This window comes from Chelonoidis abingdonii, chromosome 5, assembly GCF_003597395.2.
Source record: "Chelonoidis abingdonii isolate Lonesome George chromosome 5, CheloAbing_2.0, whole genome shotgun sequence".
Lineage (NCBI taxonomy): Eukaryota > Metazoa > Chordata > Testudines > Testudinidae > Chelonoidis > Chelonoidis abingdonii.
The window spans coordinates 29325370-29347484 of NC_133773.1; the positions used below are offsets into that span (position 1 = coordinate 29325370).

Sequence of the window (22115 nt, forward strand, 5' to 3'; positions counted from 1 at the left end):
CAGCCTGCATAAAATGTTCAATAGCACCTATATGGTTTAGGAGCATAAGTCCCACTTTCAAAAGTGATTTAGGAACTTAAGAGGCTATGGGCTTGTCTAAACGAACAATTAATTCATGGCAGGCTGAGGTGTAAATCTACCCCACACGAGCTTGCCATGCACTAAGTGTCCATGTAGACCCTGCTACCGAATACTAAAAGTTTCCTAGTGTGCTTTGATGTAACCTGCTTTGAAGTGGGAAGGGTTTAGCACAAATCCCACTGATTTACAATAGGTCGCGTGCTGCTAAATCACTCAGTTACTTTTGAAAATCTCCCCCTTATCTAATTAGCTATTCTGAAATTGCTTTACATAAAGACTAATACAGGTAGGTGAAGATCGTACAATGATTAAATCAGAACACTTAACCTTGCTGTCACAAATGTGCTTGCTTTTCAAGCTAGAATGTCCATACATCTTTGTATTTGCTCAGTACAAAATATAATTTGAAGCCTCACTACATTTTACTTGGGGCAAGTTTGACATGCCATTCACAGACTTGCAAAACTGCCTGTGGTCTATTTTCAAGAAAGCACATGACAACTTTGTGGTTTACATACGGTTAGTAGGCAACATACTGTTTCTAACTAAAATGGTCTCTCCTCCCACCATCTCATCCTGAATAGGGACTCAATGACGATAATCATTTGAGCCACTTAAAAAGTCAATATCATACATTAGATCACATTATAGCACATTAAAACATGATAAACTCCCAAATAAATTTTATGTATAAAAATCCGACCGTGAAATAGTATGATTCAAGCAACACTAAAACAAGATCGAGGAAAATTAGCTTTGAATTTTTACTTCTAAATAATTTAAAACAGATTACTGTATAAATCTAAGGCTAACAACATTATTTGCAAATATCTCTTTTCCAAGGCCCAATTCTGTAAGGTGCTGCATGACCTCTGTTCCCACTAAAGTTATTATGGGTGCAGGGTTATGTCACAGGGAGTTCCAATGATACTACTTGCAGAGTAACGCACTACTCATAAATAAAGATGGAAGAACTGGACTTATAGGAAATATATAACTTTTCAAGATCAGGAAGTTCGTTCTTTCTATTGCACATTGCAGGGTGGAGTATGTTAATATAGAGGGGCTGTCATTTTTCACTTTGTTATCTACAAAACAAGTTTGCTAAAGGGCATCAACAATGAACAGAAGAGAAAGCAGATGAATTAAGATAACTAACTTCATCAGAGTATTGCAGCAATGATTATGGTTGATATTACAGTTTTAGTATAAGTTCCTGTTTACAGACATTTAAGTTTCTGAAGAAACACGATCTGGTCCAACCTGTACCACATCTGTTCTTAGTTTAAAAATTACTGTTTGTATGGGGAAAAACCGTACGTTATTGAGCTTGGTGCAGGAATTACTGGGTGAAATTCAATGGACTGTGTTGTGCAAGTCAGACTAGGTGATTATGGCCTTAAAGTCTATGAAATAAAACTTGATTCAGCCATTTTTAAGTTACCGGAGTATTTCAAAACAAAGCAAAACAAAAATATCCTAAGATTTTGCATGCTTTAAGAGATTTTAACTGCACTTTTGTGTGCTCAGATTTCAGACAGATGAGTTATTTTAAAAAAAAAGCTCACCACAGAGTGAGTGTTCCACAACAGCAGAAGAGTTGAACTGACTAGAATTCTACCAGTTTCACTCTTCCCTTCTTGTTAGTACAACATCAGCATCATCTGAAGGAGCAATAGAAGAAGTGTGAATTCCCTTAGTGGGGGAATGTCTAAAAACATATAGTGGTGTGAGAAAATGTGAGATTCTCATAAACTTTTGCCAATTTAAAACCACTGTATTTTTAAGGTTAGGGAGAAAATGCAAAACTTAGAACTAGGAGTTGTGGAGGAAGGAAGAGAAAGGATAGAGGGAGTTAAAAAAAAAAAAAAAGGGAGGGGGGACTGCCACTGAGTAGTGGGAAAAAATTATTTGCACCAGAAACAACAGCTCTTCAGGTTACAGACAAGAAGCACTATCTCCAGAATAGCTGATTCAACTATCAAGACATGGCATAAGCCATAAATAAGGACAAGTCACATGCACAAAGTTACCAAAAGAAAGAAATAATGGAAAGAATAGCATATTTAAGATTATCACCACATTCACCTTAAATGTGTGTGTGCGTGCGTGGGGAAGCTTTGGATTTAAATTTGAATTGATATTTAATAATAAATGTCTAAAAGGGACAAGAAAAAAGAAAAAAAGGTTGGCACCATTAAATGGCAGGCGGGGGATGGGGGGAGAGAAGCAAGACCACAAATTTTTCCTGCAGTTTCTAGCATTCACATAACCCAGCTACTAATTTTATCTCACTCAGGGTTATTTTCGCATCAAGAAGCAGTGTGTATGACGTGCATACTTAAATGTCAAAAAATGCCTATGAAACTTGACCTTTCAGCTTTATATTTATTTGCTGAAAAATACTCAACATTAAACACAGGAAGTTCTAAAGATGTAACAAAGCAGGGTCTCTAGAAAATACAAGGTAAAATGAAGTTCTTAAGTCTAAATCTGACCAAAATTACCAGAAAACAGATTACGAAAGCAATGTCAGAGATATTCATGAAGGAATCTATCATGAGCACCTTCACCTCCCACGGAAGGACACAAAGTAAGGCTACGTATTCAGAGTAACACAACAATTAAGGCTGGGAAACAGAATCCTAAGCACAGACACGTAATGGATATTTGCTGGATATGCAGCTGCTAATGCAACACCTGGAGGAGTAGAATACCCAACTATCCATGCACTCAGAGTAATCGGCTAGATAGATCAAGATGGTGGTTTGGCTAGATCGTGATCCCATTTGCCACAGATACCCCTTTGACAATCGCTTGGGCAACCTACATATAACCTCTGTCTGCATTCCTGCAGACTACCTCCACTGAGATCTGCTCTGTGCCATGCATAGGCACTCTGCTTCTTAATGCTGTATGATCTCAAACCAGAGCAGTTCTGCTGCTTCTTAAGCTTTCCACTGCCCTGGGGAGGGTCAGGATTTCAACCTGTTTCCAAACATAACTTTGAATAACAACAACAAAATAATAAAATATTATTAATTATTATTATTTTACTTGGTTAAACACAACAGGATTTGGCTCAGAGTTAACCAGAAAGGATATTTGTGCTTTTCTTATTTTCCTCCCTTATTGTTAAGTTAGAACAGAGCATCATACAGGAAATGTGGTAACCTTTCATCAAATGTTGGGTTTTATGAAAGTTTGGCATCATATTTACCCAAAATACTTTACAAAACCAATCTTGCTGTTCACCAACCACAGAAACATACCCAATAATGAATTCACATGCACAACTCCCATTGCATTTCACTGAAGTTTAACATGCAGATTGATGGCAGAATGCAGCCCGCAGCCTCAAAAACTGATATAAGTGCCCTTGACCTTGCAGTTCTAAGTGACAATATAGATCTTGAAATTCAGACAATAGAATACTGGACAGAAAAACAGTAAACATCTCAACTGCTTTGGGCAAAATGACAGGTTCACTTCCCCAGAACAATGTTTATTCTTCTGCATATAAATTAAAAGGCTAATAGATGGAAAGCAAATGAGGAACAGTTAAACAGTGCTTGCAGATGATAGAACAAACAATGAGAAATATGAGAAACAAAAATGTCCTATTTAGGAAAACTGCAAAGACCACAAGTATTTCTGGAAATAGTATCCATTAAAGATTTACTTTCTAAATTTAAACAGGGAATTTCAACACAGCACATGTTGTGGTATTAGCACAGAATAGTATCTGGGTCCAGTATACATCACAGCAAAAATACATAAACATCTTTCATATTTTGAAAATGAGTATGTTTTTAAAAAATGAGAGACTTACTTGAGCTCACTATGAAAATCATCATATCTTAGTCATACTACCTCCCTGTTGATGCCACATTTGATAACAAATGCCAACAAGGTCATCATCATCAGCAATAAGCTTCAAAATGCCAGGAGAAGTTTGAAATACAGTTTGTATTAATGTGTTTCCTGCCTTGGATACTAAAGTTCTCTATCCATATAACAGGTACAACCCTGACAAAAGTAGTGTAACCTTCCATACATCATGCACAAATGCGCTTCAGCCCTAACCTGGAAAGAACACTTTAAGAGCAAGAATATAGTTCATTTTCCATGTTGATTCAAATACTTGGCCTCTCTGTGTGTGGATCTGTTTTCAGGACAGAGACCTAAGTTGTCCGCAAATATCTAATAATTTGCCTCTGCACATAGCATGATCATGGTCTCTTAACTCGACTGACTCTCAGCTTTGGAATTCACTTCCCTTGGTATGAAATAACCAGAATTTGCTGATGTTAGAGAATGCTGCAAATTTCATCTATTTCCTCTCCCTTTTAGCCAAGGGGAAATGAATCTAGTTGGTAATATTTGATGTGAGCTATTTTTTGTTTTAAAATATCCTTTTTGTTGGCCTTGTTTTGCTATGCTCGATTAGCTGAAAAGTTTGCTGATTGTTTTTGTATAGATTTTGCTTTAAAATTTGTTAAGAAACCAAGAGTTTAGTATTTGGGCTTTTAATTTACATATAATTCAAAAGAAATAAGATATAAGGGCCTGAACAACCAGAAATAGAATCTGAGTAGAAATAAGTGACTTGTTTTTATAGAAGGAGAAACAAGAGCAAACAAGATTAAGCATGTAAGGCTGACCAAAGAGATAAGGAATAAACTAGCAAACAATGAAAAGAAAAGCAACTGCTATGCAAAAGAGCTATTCAGCTGTTATGGCAACTAAAGTTCAAAAACGATGATGCAAACCATAGGAAAAAAGAAATCTAAGAGTACTGCCTCAAGTTGTTATGGCAACTGAAATCTCAGCACAGCAACCAAGTGAACTCTATCCATAAGTTTTATTTCCTGCGCATTCAGATCTTTGTGAAATAGTGTCTATAATGAACTTAGATCAAAATAATATTTTATGAAAACACAAAGCTAGACCTGCCCAGTCCACCCTATGATTTATCATCATGTTGCATCACATAAAACGTTAAAATAAGGCAAAAAACAAAACACAGGAAATTTTAAGACACCAAGAAGGAAAACCATTTTAGAAGTTGTGCTCTATGTTTCTCTTTCAGATGCATCTTCCTTCTCTTTCAAACTATACTAAGATGCCTCTATTGCTATTAGAAATTTATCCCATCCATATTATTTTGTATATACAGTATTTGACTTCAGTCCCTTTTGTGCCTGTCCTTTCTTTATGAAGCTTTTTCTTGTATTTAAATATCTCCAAATATGCTTGAGGCATTTAATCACCTCAGGATTTTCTTTTTCTTTTAGCGATGTCCCCTTCGAAAAAATCAAGTCAACTTTACACAGAAGCACTCTAAGCTAAAGGAAAGAATTACAATTAAGCACATATGTATCCTGGCACTGATCTATTCTCAAATTCAAATGATAAAGGAACAATGGACAACTTCTCCTTAAATGTAAGGAAAAAGCTATAATATGCAGAAATTTACTACGGAAGTGAACAGAACATGTTAATATTTAGCATGCTATTCAGTTGTGAGGGAAAAAAAATCTCACTGCAGTAATCGTGTGGCTACAATCACTGAAACCTTGTTGAGAAAGCTACAGAGCACTGCATTACTGTATACATGGCAGCCTCTTCAGCAGGGAGCCAAGACATTCATAGATACAGCAAACTTATTTGAGACCACTACAGCCACAGATGAAGCCTCCACTCCGTTGCAGCTGTCCCTCTGTATGCTTAGGAATCTACAGAAATGTACATACCCCACACTTAGGTGTTCATATATTTTTAAAATAACGTATTGCTACCAATTTTTTTCTGCAGTAAATTGAAATATGTCCAAAGCAACGCTCCAAATTTAAAATACCCTTTAAGCACTTGAGACCAAAAAAAAAAAAAAAAAAAAGGTGATATTTAAAAAAAAATTTCAGAGAAGAGAGAAACTATACTGGACTACTGTCTGGAAAACTGTTTAATATATAAAGACCCAGTTCTGCCCTCAGATATACCTGAAGTACAACTGTCTACTATTACAGTTACACTGATATAGCTTAGAGCAAAACTGGGTTATAACCTACTGTCCGTAATTTCCAATATGTAATGCTGTATAAGTTCTAGTGAATGGGTGAGGTGAATTCCCCCTTTTCCCTGCCACAGCTGAATCCCATTTTAAGAATAAGTAATCAGGACACTAGAATTTTGGTATGAATTATGTAAAATTAAGTAGCATTCAATTAGTGGAAAATATGTATGAGGATATATCATTTTCACCAATTTGCCAGTGCCATAATTCTGTCTATGTGCATAAAAACCAAGAAATCAAGGTCCTCTATTGACTGAAAGACCCCTTTGAAGGATTTTAGCCTTTGACTCTTTAACCAAAAACAACTTTAAAATGTTTATTGGAAATGTTCCAGTCAAAACTTTTAAAAGATGTCTGACTAGATGTAGTATTAATTGGGCAGAGAGATAAACCCATACACTGCAGACGAGAAAGAGAGACTGTTAGGTTTTATATTTAACTGGGTCTGGAATAAACCAGAAAATAGTACTTGAGGCAACAGAATTTCTATACTTAAGGGTAAAAGTTTACTTTTGAAAACACACTGATCTTCCAGTAGTTTATGATTTAAATGATGTGGTCATTGCCTCTGGTAGAGAGAGGAAAACTATCAATGTCCATTGATCCTACAGTTTTGTGAATGATGAAATGTCTAAGAGTGGCTGACACAACACTGGCCTCTGTCAAGTTGACGTGAGTTGGAGACAGCAAGATAAGAGTGAACTTAAAACATCAGATACCTATAAAATAGCCTGGAAGGCAGAAGTTGCTAATGCTGGTATCATGCAAAGGCAAAATGTAGAGGCCACATCCCTAGTTACTGAAATTATCCTCTTTGACTTAGCTTTTGCTCTTTCCATATTGGAAAAATACTTGTAGCATAGCTTGTTGAAATCTTCTTTAAAAATTTCAGAGCTTCAAAACCTAAATAGGCTGACCAAATAATTGCTGCGTTTATAACCTGAAATCTCTCTGCCTCTAAAAAAAAAAATTCTTCAAGGAAAACACCAAGAAGAAACATGCTTTCGGGAATAAAATACTGTTAAAAAATGACATGCTAAATTTGGTACAGTTGTGTGCCTGGACCAGTTAACCACTTTATGTGCATAAATGCCACACATTAATTCTTGCATCTACACTACATACCATGTTTGGGAGGAAGTCAGATTTTTGGCTTAGCTGTCTGGATGGCTGAGGAAACTCAGGCTTGTGATCATGTGGCTGAGCTAAAGGAGAAGCCACCTACACCTCATTACACTTAACCAAGGTTGAAAATCCTGGTCTCAGTGAGGTCAATGGGAATTTTGCCATTGATTTCAATGGGATCAGAATTTTATCCCAGGTATGTTAGAGAGGGAAGACTTGAAACCTGGACTACTCTAAGCTGAGACAAAGAGGTTTGGTACAATCTGCATGACATACTTTTTTCCCCTTTTTACAAAGCGGTATTTTTCCTGTTTGATCACAAAAGACTTGTAGAATCTACAGCTCTTAATGTAGGTTTTAGTAAGCCAAGATGATGCCTGCCAATCTGTAACACTTTTAGCAGTAACAGGCATTTATAGTTCAATGCTAGTTAACAATGCTAAGTTGGTTTGCTATCCTCATCTTTTCTCTTATACAATACATACATAACATGACATCATGGGAAAGATTTTTCATATGTTTCTTCACTATAACAAGCAGAATAGCTATAGTAAAAGAGTGGGTTCACCCTGCCTTGTTTATTCTAGGTTAAGCTACTTCCCTTGAGTTATTGTGTCCAAACAATGGGAAGATATCCCCTGATGCAATGTTCCACCACTAGGCGTTAGAGGCTAAACACTCTGGTCTTTCTTAGGCTAGGTCTACACTGGGGGGTGGGGTAAGTGGTAGGGGTGTTGACCTAAGATACGCAACTTCAGTTATGCAAATAGAGCAGCTGAAGTTGACGTATCTTAGGTTAACTTACCTCACCGTGAGGACGGTGGCGAGTCAGGGCTGGTCTACACTACGGGGAAAAAAAATCGATCTTAGATACACAACTTCAGCTACATGAATAACGTAGCTGAAGTCGAATATCTAAGATCGGATTACTCACCCGTCCTCACCACGCGGGATCGATGTCCGCGGCTCCCCCTGTCGATTCCGGAACTCCGTTGGGGTTGGTGGAGTTCCGGAATCGATATAAGCGCGCTCGGGGATCGATATATCGTGTCTAGATGAGACGCGATATATCGATCCCCGAGCAATCGATTGTAACCCACCGATATAGCAGGTAGCGTAGACATAGCCTCAACTGCTGCTGCTCCCCCTTTGACTCCACTTCTGCCTCTCGCTGAGTTCCACAGTTGACGGCAGAGCAATTGGGGATCGATTTTATCGTGTCTACACTAGACGCAATAAATCGACCCTGATAGATTGATCACTACCCGCCTATTAAACCCGATCCAGCAGGTAGTGTAGACGTACCCTCAGAGTGCATGGTGGAGCGTCTACCAAAACCTACTTGAATTTTGCACTTGCTCTCAAACTAAATAACTCCCATGATTCCTCTCCTAGAACCATATAATTCCTCTCCTAGCACCCCATAATTCATCTGTTTTTGCGACCCAGCACCATTTTTGAACTGCTATCAGGCAGCATCAGGAACACTGCTAAGTACTACAAGTCCTATTTCTTGTTCAACCAGTCGCTAAGAGAAAGAAGTTTTTTTACATTTACAGGAGATAATGCTGCCCTCTTCTTATTTACATCACCAGAAAGTGAGAACAGGCATTTGCATGGCACTTTTGTAGCTGCCAGATATGCTAAACATTCATACGCCCCTTCATGCTTTGGCCATCATTCCAAAGGACATGCTTCCATGCTGATGATGCCCATTAAAAAAATAATGCTTTAATTAAACTTGTGACTGAACTCCTCAGGGGATAACTGTATGATCCTTGCTCTATTTTACCTGCATTCTGACATATATTTCATGTTATAGCAGTCTCGGATGACGAGACAGCACGTTATTCATTTTAGGAACACTTTTGCAGCATATTTGACAAAACGCAAAGAAGGTACCACTGTGAGATTTCTAGATAGCTACAGCACTCAACCCAAGGTTTAAGAATCTGACATGCCTTCCAAAATTTGAGAGGTATGAAGTGTGGAGGATGCTTTCAGAAGTCTTAAAAGAGCAACATTCCCATGCGGAAACTACAAAACACGAACGACCAAAAAAGAAAATCAACCTTTTGCTGGTGGCATCTGATTCAGATAATGAAAATGAACATGTGTTTGTCTGCAATGCTTTGTACTGTTATCGAGCAGAACCCATCATCAGCATGGACGCATGTCCCCTGGAATGGAGGTTGAAGCATGAAGGGACATATGAATCTTTAGCACACCTGGCACATAAATATCTTGCGAGGCCAGCTACAACAGTGCCACGAGGATGCCTGTTCTCACTTTCAGGTGATATTGTAAACAAAAAGTGGGCAGCATTATCTCCTGCAAATGTAAACAAACTTTTTTGAGCTGAACAAGAAGTAGGGCTGAGTGGATTTGCATTATCTAAAATTTTACATTGTTTTATTTTTCAATGCATTTTTTGTACATATTTCTACATTTGTCAGTTCAACTTTCATGATAAAGAGATTGCACTACCGTACTTGTATTAGGTGAACTGAAAAATACTATTTCTTTTGTTTTTTACAAATACTTGTAATAAAAAATAGTTATAAAGTGAGCATGGTACACTTTATATTGTGTTGTAAGTGAAATCAATATATTTAAAAATGTAGAAAACATCCAAAAACATTTAAATAAATGATCTATTAATCATGATTATTCACAATTAACTTTTTTAATTGCTTGACATCCCTACTAATAATCTGATAAAGGCTAACCTATTTTATGGAATGGGATAGGGAAATAAAACTAGTTTCAGTTTCCTTAGGTTCCATGAGTCCATTAATACTATGGAACAATGCATTTTAATAACAATCAGTATTTAGTATGCAAGGAAATTAACATGTAAGATCATTGGTTCTCAGGTATGAAAATTACCTATCTCCAGTATTTCTGAGGGAGGTAAATCCTCCATCACCTCCATACACATAATGCATATGCCAATTATGAAATACAATACATGGATGGGAAAGAGTGCTTTCTGGAACCCTGCTGTGCTTACTTTACTCCCTGGAACATGAGAGTAGATTACCCTTATTTTAGCACACATAATTACAAAGGATATTAGTCATAAAATTATCCCAGCCCCTTTTTAAATCCAGTCACAGCAGTAATTATCTATGATCTCCTGCAACAATGAATTTCGCAGTGTGACATACATTACTCGAAATGGCATTTTGTTTTATTCTTTTTAAGTTTACCTGTCATTAATTTCACTAAGTGAGCCCTTATTGGTATCATCTTATTAACAGGCTTAAACAGAATTTTGAAGTCTAAGGGTTTGAGATTTCTTAAACAGACTGATATCTCAATGAAAAGAGAGTACCATTACTCAACAGGAAGATAAATATTAAAGGAGCTTATGACTGAAACAATTAGAGGAAGTTTTAGTAATAATTACTAAAGAGAAAGTATATTATTTTAGCACAAACCCATTAGATATGACCCTGCACAGGTTGGATCTGTTCCAAGTAGATGTGAAAAACATGGTGAGGTGATGAGGTTCAGAGCCTGGGCCAACTAAAAGCTTTCATGAAGGCCTTGGGCCAAAATTTGCTCTCATATACAACTGGTTTTAGTCCAGTGTAACTCTACTGAAGTCAGTGGATTTACACCAGTGTAAATGAGCAGAATCTGGCCCCTTATTTCTCCTTTTGCACCATGGAGCCTCCCTTCTTCTTTAAATAGCACACCAAGATTTGCTTTTAAGACAGGAAAATCGAATATAGGAAAACACAATATGTCAACAGCTTATTCCTGAACTACATAGGACTTCATGGTCATTTGATGAACTAGGCTGTGAGAATAAACAGGACAACATAATTAGGCAGCTATCGATGCTTCAGTTTGATCTCTTTAGAACAGGGGTGGGCAAAGTACAGTGCTCCAGATGGGGAGCAGCGTTGGACGCTGTTCTGCACAGCTTCTGAAAGCAGCAGCATGTCCCTCTTCTGGCTCCTACGCATATGGGCGGCCAGGGTCTGCTCCACACGCTGCCCCACAGCTCCCGTCGGCCAGGGATCACCAATTCAGAAAGGGGAACTAGACAAAAATGAGGTGGTTAAACAGTGCCAAAAGTGAAATCGCTGCAAGCTGCGTGGAAACTTTTTAAAGACACCATAATAGAGGCTCAACTTAAATGTATACCCCAAATTTAAAAACATAGTAAGAAAACAAAAAAAGAGCCAGCATGGCTAAACAACGCAGTAAAATAAGCAGAGAGAGGCAAAAAGGCATCCTTTAAAAAGTGGAAGTTAAATCCTAGTGAGGAAAATAGAAAGGAGCATAAACACTGGCAAATGAAGTGTAAAAATACAATTAGGAAGGCCAAAAAATAATCTGAGGAACAGTTAGCCAAAGACCCAAAAAGTAATTGCAATTTTTTTTTTAGTACATTTTTTTTTTTTTAAAGTACATCAGAACCAGGAAGCCCGCTAACACCAGTGGGACCACTGACATGATCAGGTGCTAAAGGAGCACTCAGGAGATAAGGGCCATTGCGGAGAAATTAAAGAATTCTTTGCATCGTCGTCATCGTGAGGATGTGAGGGAGATTCCCAAACCTGAGCCATTCTTTTTAGGTGACAGATCTGAGGAACTGTCCCAGATTGAGGTATCATTAGAGTCAACATGTTTAGTAAACAAATTGTAAATTAACAGCATAAGGTCAGGACCATGGGTACCAGTTCTGAAGGAACTCCAATGGAAATATTGTCACCTATCATTTTCAGAAAGCTTCTGACAAGATGACTCCCTCACAAAGGCTCTTACACAAATTAAAAAGAGCTGCCAGGGATAGAGGGAATGTGCTTTCATGGATTTGGTAACTTGTTAACGTTAAAAGATGTCAGGAAGCAAAGGTAGCGTATAAATTATCAGTTTCTCAGAATGGAGAGAGGTAAATAATGTAGGTGTCCCCCGCGGGGTACCTGTTTTCTGGGACCAGGTCCTATTATGCAACATATTCATAAGATGATCTGAAAAAAAGGGTAAACAGTGAGGTGGCAAAATTTGCAGATGATACAAAATTACTAAAGATAGTTAAGACCCAGGCAGACTGTGAAGAGCTACAAAAGGATCTCTCAAAAATTTGAAGATGATACTGGATGACTGGGCAACAAAAAAGGCAGATGAAAAAATGGCAATGTTGATAAATGCAAAGTAATGCACATTGGGAAAACATAATCCCAACTATACATATAAAATGATGGGGTCTAAATTAGCTGTTACCACTCAAGAAAGAGCTTGGAGTCATTGTGGATAGTTCTCTGAAAACATCCACTCAATGTGCAGCAGCAGTCAAAAAAGCGAACAGAATGCTGGAATAATTAAGAAAGGGATAGATAATAAGACAGAAAAAATATCATATTGCCTCTATATATAATCCATGGTACGCCCACATCTTGAATACTGTGTGCAGATGTGGTCGCCCCATCTCAAAAAAGATATATTGGAATTGGAAAAGTTCAGAAAAGGGCAACAAAAATGATTAGGGGTATGGAAACTGGCTTCCGTATGAGGAGAGATTAATAAGACTGGGACTTTTCAGCTTGAAAAGAGATGGCTAAGGCTAAGGGGAGATATGATTGAGGTCTATAAAATCATGACCGGTGTAGAGAAAGCAGATAAGGAAGTGTTGTTTACTGCTTCTCATAACTCAAGAACTAGGGATCACCAAATGAAATTAATAGGCAGTCTTAAAACAAATAAAAGGAAGTATTTCTCCACTGCATGCACAGTCAACCTCTGGAACCCTTGCCAGAGGATGCTGTGAATGCCAAGACTATAACAGGGTTCAAAAGAGAACTAGATAAATTCATAGTGGATAGATCCATCAGTGGCTATTAGCCAGGATGGGCAGGAATGGTGTCCATAACCTCTGTTTGCCAGAAGCCTGGAATGAGCAATGGAATGGATCACTTGATGATTACTTGTTCTGTTTATTCCCTCTGGGACACCTGGCATTGGACACTGTCAGAAGACAGGATACTGGGCTAGATGGACCTTTGGTCTGACCCAGTAGGGCCGCTCTTAAGTAAATACAAATATATTCATAATATTGTGAATGTGTAATAAACACTGTTCCTTGCTTGAATCATCTGCAGAGCCTGCAACCCAAACATTTTGCCACTATGTAAAATGTGATTATTAGGGCACTACCAAATTTAAAGCCAATGCTGTGAAATGTCAGATATAAACATCTGAAAATGTGAAATGGACTGATTTTAAATCCTCCTGGTCATGAAACTGAACGAAACAGACCTTGAATTTGGTAGGGCACTAGTGATTACCCACTATGAAAGTAACTTTAAACAAAAATGAAAACAGCCAGTCTGTTTTCATTGGCTAGTTGATTGAAATATATAACTTCCCTAAGTGATACTAAATACATAACCTGTGTAAACAAACAAACTAGTTAAATTCTTATAATTATTCAGTTTTCATAAACCCCATAGTTATTAGAGACAAGGTGGGTGAGTAGTTACCATTTATGATAAACAATCTGTTCTACCTTGTGTTAGTAGTGTTGGTCTAAATAGCTTTCCCTGACCTGAAGAGTTCTGTGCAAGACTGAAAGTGTCTCTCTTACCAATAGAAGCTGCTCTGATAAAAGATATTACCTCACCTACTTTGTCTCTCTAATATCCTGAGACAACATGGCTACAATACTGCATACTACATTGCTATTAACAGATGAAAGGACATTTTAAAAAGTCCTTTTAATTAACTGAGGCAACTCAACCAAATATTGATGTGAGACTGTTTTCTGAAGTGCACCACTTTGTTTTATAGGGTTTTGTTGGCAGGACCTACATCTAAAGTCAGCAGCAGACCTAAGTCTAAAGCCTTCATTCCATTAGCACAGAACTCTGCATTCAGGTGGGTATGCACTAGTGAGCCTGATGCAGGACTGGAACCATTGTGAAGATAATTATTCTAAACATTCCTTCTCACCAAATCTGATTTCTCTTATTAAAGGGGTGGGGGAAACAATGCCACCTCACCACAGAAGTAATTATAACTATTAGAGGGCATAATAAATGTTACTGTAATATGTAACTGCATTTTATGAAGGGCTGTTGTTGACCATGATTAACAATGGGTTAAAAATCTGCAGTCCTATAAAATACAATTTGAGTTGTTTGTTATAAGTTCGTTATAATAAGCAGTTGCATAATCATCTTTTACTTCAAGATAAAGAATGAATCTAGAGTAGATCATTTAATTTTTTTTTAAATAGTAGTTTATCAATATACACTTACTGCCTCTCACGCGCTTTGTATTACTGTAAGGTGTCTCTGAGTTTTTAATGTATTTGGTTGCTCCTCAACTGTCTCCTGCAGTTCAGATCAGTCCCAAATTGAAATTGCTAACTGACGAAGTTGTGTGCAAGGCTCCAGGAACTGCAGAAAATTGATTTTGATGGCTTACATAATATAAAAACTATACTATTTTTTTAATGTTCCAAACTCTAAAGCTGGATACTATTAAATCTCATTTGCAGTTTTCCTGCTTAAGATGGAGTGACTGAAGATCTTTTTGAGCTAGAGAGATAAAAAGTGATGAATCTGATATAAGTTATACATATCTAGCCCCAGCTCATCAGGAAGGTCCCACATCCTCTCCACTTGAAAACCCAGACAGCAGGTATCTCCTTGGTGTTGGACATCACAACCTGCCTGCTCCTGGACAGTGTGGGTTCTCATGGCCGGCCATTCCCCTAGTGAGGAGTCTGGAGACCGTAGCACCCAACACACCCACCAGTTTGCTAGCCCTGCACCGTGCAGTTGCCTCTATCCAAAGGTCTTGAGACACAGCTGCTCCCTGCTTCGCCACAGAGCCCACTGCTCTGCCTCTAGGTCAGGGGTAGGCAACCTATGGCATGGGTGCCGCAGGCAGCATGCAAGCTGATTTTCAGTGGCACTCACACTGCCCGGGTCCTGGCCACCGGTCTGGGGGGCTCTGCATTTTAATTTAATTTTACATGAAGCTTCTTAAACTTTTTAAAAACCTTACTTACTTTACATACAACAATAGTTTAGTTATATATTATAGACATAGAAAGAGGTCTTCTAAAAATGTTAAAATATGTTACTGGCATACGAAACCTTAAATTAGAGTGAATAAATGAAGACTCGGCACAGCACTTCTGAAACATTGCCGACCCCTGCTCTAGGTGCTCCCTGCTGTACCCACCCCCTTCACTTGGGAAGGGGCGGTGCAGAGGCCATATACCCTGGTGGCCAGGCACTCGGGCACCATCACCCCATGCTCCTGGGCAGGATCGCTCCCCCTCCCTGCTACAGCCGTGCACGGGGTGACCGTGCTGGCTCTGCCTGTGCCTGGTGCTGCACTTGTTGCTGGGGGAAGTGGACAGAGACACCAACCAGCACCAGCGTTAGCCCCGGGTACAGCCCCTACCCGGCGATGCCCCTTATCCCCGGCGATGCACCCTACCCCCGGCCCCGGGTACAGCCCCCCAGTACAGCCCCCATCATAGCGCTGGGGGGCGCTGCCCCCCTCCCCCAGGGTGCTGCCCCCTCCCTCCTCCCCGGGTACAGCCCCGCCCCCATAGCGCTGCCCGCTCCCCCAACCCCGGGAACATCACCCTCCCCCCACGGCGCTGGGGGGGCTCTGCCACCCGCCCCGGGAACACCGCCCTCCCCCCACGGCGCTGGGGGAAGAGGCTGGCGGCTGCTGTCTCTGTTAGCAGCTGGTGCCTGTCGCTCTGGGGCGCGGCTGCTCTGCCCTGTCCCCGAGGCGGGGAAGGTGAAACTGACCCGCTCCTCTGGCTGCCGGTGTCTGTGCCGGGCTCCGGCAGCTTCCGCGTCCCCACCGCACCCGCAGTCTCGGAGCGGCGGCAGCCCCGCCATGGAGCCCATTCCCCTCCTGGGGGCAGCCTGGCCCTCACTGCCGCCGCCGCCTGTGCCCCGCTGGGGGCGAGCCCCACGCGCCGCCCAGCCGCACAATGCCCGCCGCGGCCGCTGCCAGGCAGGGCGGGTCTGTGCGGTCACGGGGTCTGGGGGAGGCAGAGGCGGCAGCGGCAGCGCCAGCACGGGGTGAGGAAGGGCGTGGACCGTGGGGTGGCTTATTGCCTGCGTGAGGCAGCACGTGTCTGCGGGCTGGAGGACCCAGCGTGGGTGTGCGTCTGGCTGAGAAACGGGAGCTGGGGTGTGTGTGTAATTTTTATATTTCAGTACTGCCAGTAGGGCAAAGCGCCAGAGCCCTTCCCTGCGGAATCGAGCTAGCTCCTACTGACTGCAGGGGAAGCTATTCACATCCTACTCTAGGGGAGAATGAGGCCCTGACAGTCAGAATTTAACATATTGTAATCTGAATGCCCCACTGGACACTGAGACTATTTTATTTTTCTTGTCACAGTTGTAATGCTCTACCCTAGATTTCCCAAACTGCAGTCCACACACTGCTGCTGGTGACAGTCACCAGATCATATGCTGGAGAGCTGAATGGTTATATGGTGCAACTTGCTACTACTCATTTCTAGCGTCTAAATCCTAATAAAAGCCAAAACTATATTAAAAACGTTCCTGTTACCTTCTGTAATCTAAGCAATGGCTGTAGGCAGGGCTGGCTTTACAGTTGACACATCCTAGGCATAGCATCTTCAGCATCCCCCTGTCCACAATTGACCTTCCTGTATTCTGTAAAAAATGAAACTTCTAACCCACTTTTAACTTTTAGGCGCCTGTAGGACACCAGTGCTCCAGGCATGTGCCTACTGTGCCTAATTGGAAATCTGGCCTTGGCTGTAGGGAGCTGCAGCAGTGATCCTATCCTGCATGATCCTGAATGAGAAGGCAGATGGTCTGTTGTTTGACAAGTGGGTGTTGGTGTCTAGGGACCAGTAAAAGATAACATTTTAATTAAACCCTTCCTCACTGTTACAACGTTAAGGAGTTATGTATGATCCAGGCTTTTGCGTCAAGGTATTGATGGCAACTTCCATTGTAACAAGCATCATCAATATTTTAAACTTTTTATTAGAGATAGAAAAATCAGTTAAAGCATTTGAAACGTAAAGTATTAAATAAAGCTTTCACTTTTAACAATGTCTCTTATTCCCTTTCCTTTTAGATGTATGTAGTCTTTTATACAGAGAAAACTCTTGACAGATTACCTATTGGATGCTTTTTTAATGTTAATTTAGATGGTCTGAAACTGTTGTTGTTGGAGTCCAGTCCTATTTTTTCTCTCTCTTTCTCTCACACCTCTCCCACCACAAGAGAAAATGCAGCTTCTGCTGTTAGCTGTCTTTCTGGTCACAGGCTCTCAGCATTGTTTGAAAAGGTGGAGTTGTTTTGATGGCTAAGCCTGACTCAAGGTACATTACATTTGGAGTTGGGGGTGTAATTTCTCATCTGAGGGGGCATATCTGCACTAGCTCTGATGGACCTAGCACTGTAAAAATATACAGCAGAGGGTACACCCAGGGATGTATGCAGTTTTTTGGATGGGGTTATACTTGGGGTGGCAGCCCCCTCCCAGACCTAGCACAAGTATGTCTCCTCAAGATGGGAATTACACTTCCAACTCAATATGTGGACATACCCTTAGACAGATGGTAAAAAGAGAGTGACAAGAAAAAGGAGAAACAAAGGAAAATGGTGAGGTCATCTGGTTCCTTCTTTCTGTCCAGACCCGGCAAAGGGGAAAGGGTGGCACATCCGGCTCTTTGGCGGTGGGTGCCTCAGTCCCTCTAGGAGGGAAGGAGCTGCTGCAAAGTGCTGCCGCAGAAAAAAGCGGCGCGGTGGAGCTGCCATCGAAGTGGGGCAGCCAGCCATTATGGTGAATCTTGCTTCCACCAGTCCCCTTCCTCCTCTACAGTCTTTCGGCTCATTTTCATGCGAGCCCATAACTTTCCCAAGAGTCTTGCAGACCACTTATCATAGTTCTTTTAATCATGTAATAAATCCAGTTTGTGCCAGTCTATTTGGTTCCGACCTGTTGCTGACTTTTATGAACAATTTTATATAACAAGCTCAGTTGGACTTTTGTTAACTGGGACCTATTTAGGGTTACAGGCCTCTGCACAGTTCTGAACAGAAGAATAGGTGATTCATGAAACAATTTCGGAGTTAAAATGTGGTCCGTGCTCTATTGCAAGGAACTCAACTGAGCAGCATGTAGAGTTATTTGTCATATGCCATGACTGTTCATTGCTGATTTCTTTTCCCACACAATTTTACTTTGTATTACACGAGTGGCATAAACATAACCTTTTATGTAATTGATACAAAGTGAATTCTGTTATTTGTTTTAATACAATGAATACAAAGAAAGTTTAACTTCAAAAACAATAGATTATAAAACTCAGGAAGTTTAAGGAACCATAGCTGGCCACAGTTCACACAGTATGGATCACGTATGTGACGGTAATAGAAATTTATTAGTGCATGACTTTTGTTGCACATAATTTTATAGATAACATAGAACAGGTACATACTGTGTGTAACGTGTTGTATATTATAAATAGCAGGTATTACTGCATATGGTTTTAACACCTTAGACATAAATTGAGGTCTTGTTTACATGGAAGAGTTGTATTTGTCAAATCATAATCATTTTAAAAATAAATTTGGTTAATAGAAGGGACCACTATGATCATCTAGTCTGGGTCAATCCATACTGGGTCAGGCCAAAGGCACATCTAGCCCAGTATCCTGTCTTCTTACAGTGGCCAATGCCAGGTGCCCCAGGGGAATGAACAGAACAAGTAATCATCAAGTGATCCCTCCCTTGTCGCCCATTCCCAGCTTCAGGCAAACAGAGGCTAGGGACACCATCTCTGCCCATCCTGGCTAATAGCCATTGATGGACCTATCCTCCATGAACTTATCTAGTTCTTTTTTGAACCCTTTTATAGTCTTGGCCTTCACAACATCCTCTGGCAAGGAGTTCCAAAGGTTGACTGTGCATTCTGTGAAAAAATACATCCTTTTGTTTGTTTTTAACCTGCCTATTAATTTCATTTGGTGACCCCTTTTCCTTGTGTTATGAGAAGGAGTAAATAACACTTTCTTATTTATTTTCTCCACACCAATCATGATTTTATAGACCTTTATCATATCCCCCCTTAGTCATCTCTTTTCAAAGCTAAAAAGTCCCAGTCTTATTATTCTCTCCTCATACAGCAGCCGTTCCATACCCCTAATTATTTTTGTTGCCCTTTTCTGAACTTTTTTCAATTCCAGTATATCTTTTTTGAGATGGGACAACCACATCTACACTCAGTATTCAAGATGAGGGTGTACCATGGATATATATAGAGGCAAAATGATATTTTTTGTCTTATTATCTGTCCCTTTCTTAAGGATTCCTAACATGCTGTTCACTTTTTTAACTGCCGCTGCACATTCAGTGGATGTTTTCAGAGAACTATCCACAGTGACTTCAAGATCTCTTTCTTGAGTGGCACTACTAATTTAGACCCCATCATTTTATATGTGTAGTTGGGATTATGCTTTCCAATGTGCATTACTTTGCATTTATCAACATTAAATTTCATCTTTCATTTTGTTGCCCAGTCACCCAGTTTTGAGAGATCCTTTTTGTAGCTCTTCGCAGTCTGCCTGGGACTTAATTATCTTGAATAGTTTTGTATCATCTGCAAATTTTGCCACCTCACTTTTTACCCCCTTTCCAGATCATTTATGAATATGTTGAATAGGACTGGTCCCAGTACAGACCCTTGGGGGACACCACTATTTACCTCTCTCCATTCTGAAAACTGACCATTTATTCCTATCCTTTGTTTCCTAACTTTTAACCAGTTACCAATCCATGAGAGGACCTTCCCTCTTATCCCATGACAGCTTACTTTGCTTAAGAGACTTTGGTGAGGGACCTTGTCAAAGACTTTCTGAAAATCTAAGTACACTATATTCCCTGTATGCCCCATGTCCACATGCTTGTTGACCGCCCTTAAAAAATTCTAGTGAGGCATGATTTCCCTTTACAAAAAACATTTTGACTCTTTCCCAATAAATTATGTTAATCTATGTATCTGACAGTTTTGTTCTTTACTGTAGTTTCAACCAGTTTGCCCAGTACTGAAGTAAGGCTTATTGGCCTGTAATTGCCAGGATCACTTCTGGAGCCCTTTTTAAAAATTGGCATCACATTAGCTATTCTCCAGTCATTTGGTACATAAACTATTTAAATGATAGGTTACAAATTACAGCTGGTAGTTCTGCAATTTGACATTTGAGTTCCTTCAGAATACTTGGGTGAATAGCATCTTCCTGATGACTTATTACTGTTTAGTTTATCAATTTGTTCCAAACCTCCTCTAATGGCACCTCAATCTGGGACAGTTCCTCAGATTTGTCACCTAAATAGAATGGTTCAGGTTTGCGAATTTCCCTCACATCCTCAGCCATGAACACTGATGCAAAGAATTCATTTAGTTTCTCCACAATGGCCTTCTCGTCCTTGAGTGCTCCTTTAGCATCTTGATTGTCCAGTGGGCCCACTGGTTGTTTAGGAGGCTTCCTGCTTCTGATGTACTTAAAAAAAAACTGTTGTTACTTTTTGAGTCTTTGGCTAGCTGTTCTTCAAATTATTTTTGGCCTTCTTTATTACATTTTTACACTTCATTTGCCAGAGTTTACGTTTTTTTCTATTTTCCTCACTAGGATTTAACTTCTACTTTTTAAAGGATGCCTTTTGTCTCTCGCTTCTTCTTCACAGTATTCTGACAGCAGTCATACCAGTGCCAAATATAGAAGTAAGAGCTTGAAATCTAGAGAAAAGACAGACAGAAGATGGGGGAAGGAAAAATCACACAAGCAGAATGAACGATGTGATGGCGGCAAACATCATGTTAGTTCCACAATTTGGGGCGGGCGGGGAGCGGGTAATGTGGGATCAGAGTTACTTAAGATGGATAAACTAAATGGAAAGAAAAGGGAAGGGACATCGAAGGAAAGGGGAATAAGCAGACAGTGCAGGAGAAAAGAGGGTTATTTGAGGGGTTGGTTGGTTTTATGGTATGTTTCTGACCCTTTACTTGCTAAGTTACTCTTGCAATACTCACAATTGCAAATTCAAAATTTACTTTGTGTGTATTTACTTTGTGTGAATATTCAATATCTACTTAAAATGTGCTGTTTTCACAGGCATTCTTTTCAGTAAACATCTGCTAGAATATCTGTGGAAAGCAAATACAAAAGGCACACAGTTCATGGGAAATAAATAAATATCTAGTTCAGTCTTATTGCTGTGTTCACCTTCTAAGCCTGGGCTTCAACTAAGCTTAGATTGACCTAGCTATGTTGCTGAAGGCTGTGAAAAATTTCATGCTCTGTGTGACATAGTAATGCTCAATATAATCCCTGTGGTAGATGCAGCTAGGACAATGGAAGAATTCCACTACCACCTCTCGAGAAGGTAGAGTTACTACAGCAATGGAAAAAACCCCTCCATTGCTGTAGTAAGTGCCTAAACTACAGTAATGCAGCTGCAGTGCTTGTAATGTAGACATACCCCAGTGTCACGGTTTCTGAGTGAGCCATGCATTAGACCCCTTTAGTCCCTCTTGAGTACGTTGGCCTCTGATGCCAGGCCTGGCTTCTGGCACATCACGCGAGGTCAAGGGTGAGAAAAATCCAGCCCGTCTCACATTTCTGTTCGGCCCACCAGGCTCTTTAGCATCTTAAAGTAGCATTGAATTGCCAGAAGGAACATAAACGCAGCAGAGAATCCTGTGGCACCTTATAGACTAACAGACGTTTTGGAGCGTGAGCTTTCGTGGGTGAATACCCACTTCATCAGACGCAGGTAGTGGAAACTTCCAGGGGTA

At 40.1% G+C, this 22115-nt stretch overlaps 1 protein-coding gene across 1 annotated transcript in view; it reads right to left on the reverse strand.

The window, feature by feature from the left end:
• The window catches only part of FAM241A (family with sequence similarity 241 member A), a 30269-nt gene extending 13975 nt beyond the window's left edge, over positions 1-16294 (reverse strand). The window contains exon 1 of the mRNA XM_032769729.2: positions 16075-16294. Coding sequence (XP_032625620.1) covers positions 16075-16176 — 102 coding nt within the window. The 5' untranslated portion in view covers positions 16177-16294. The remainder of the gene's footprint in view (positions 1-16074) is intronic.
• Positions 16295-22115: the final 5821 nt, after the last annotated feature.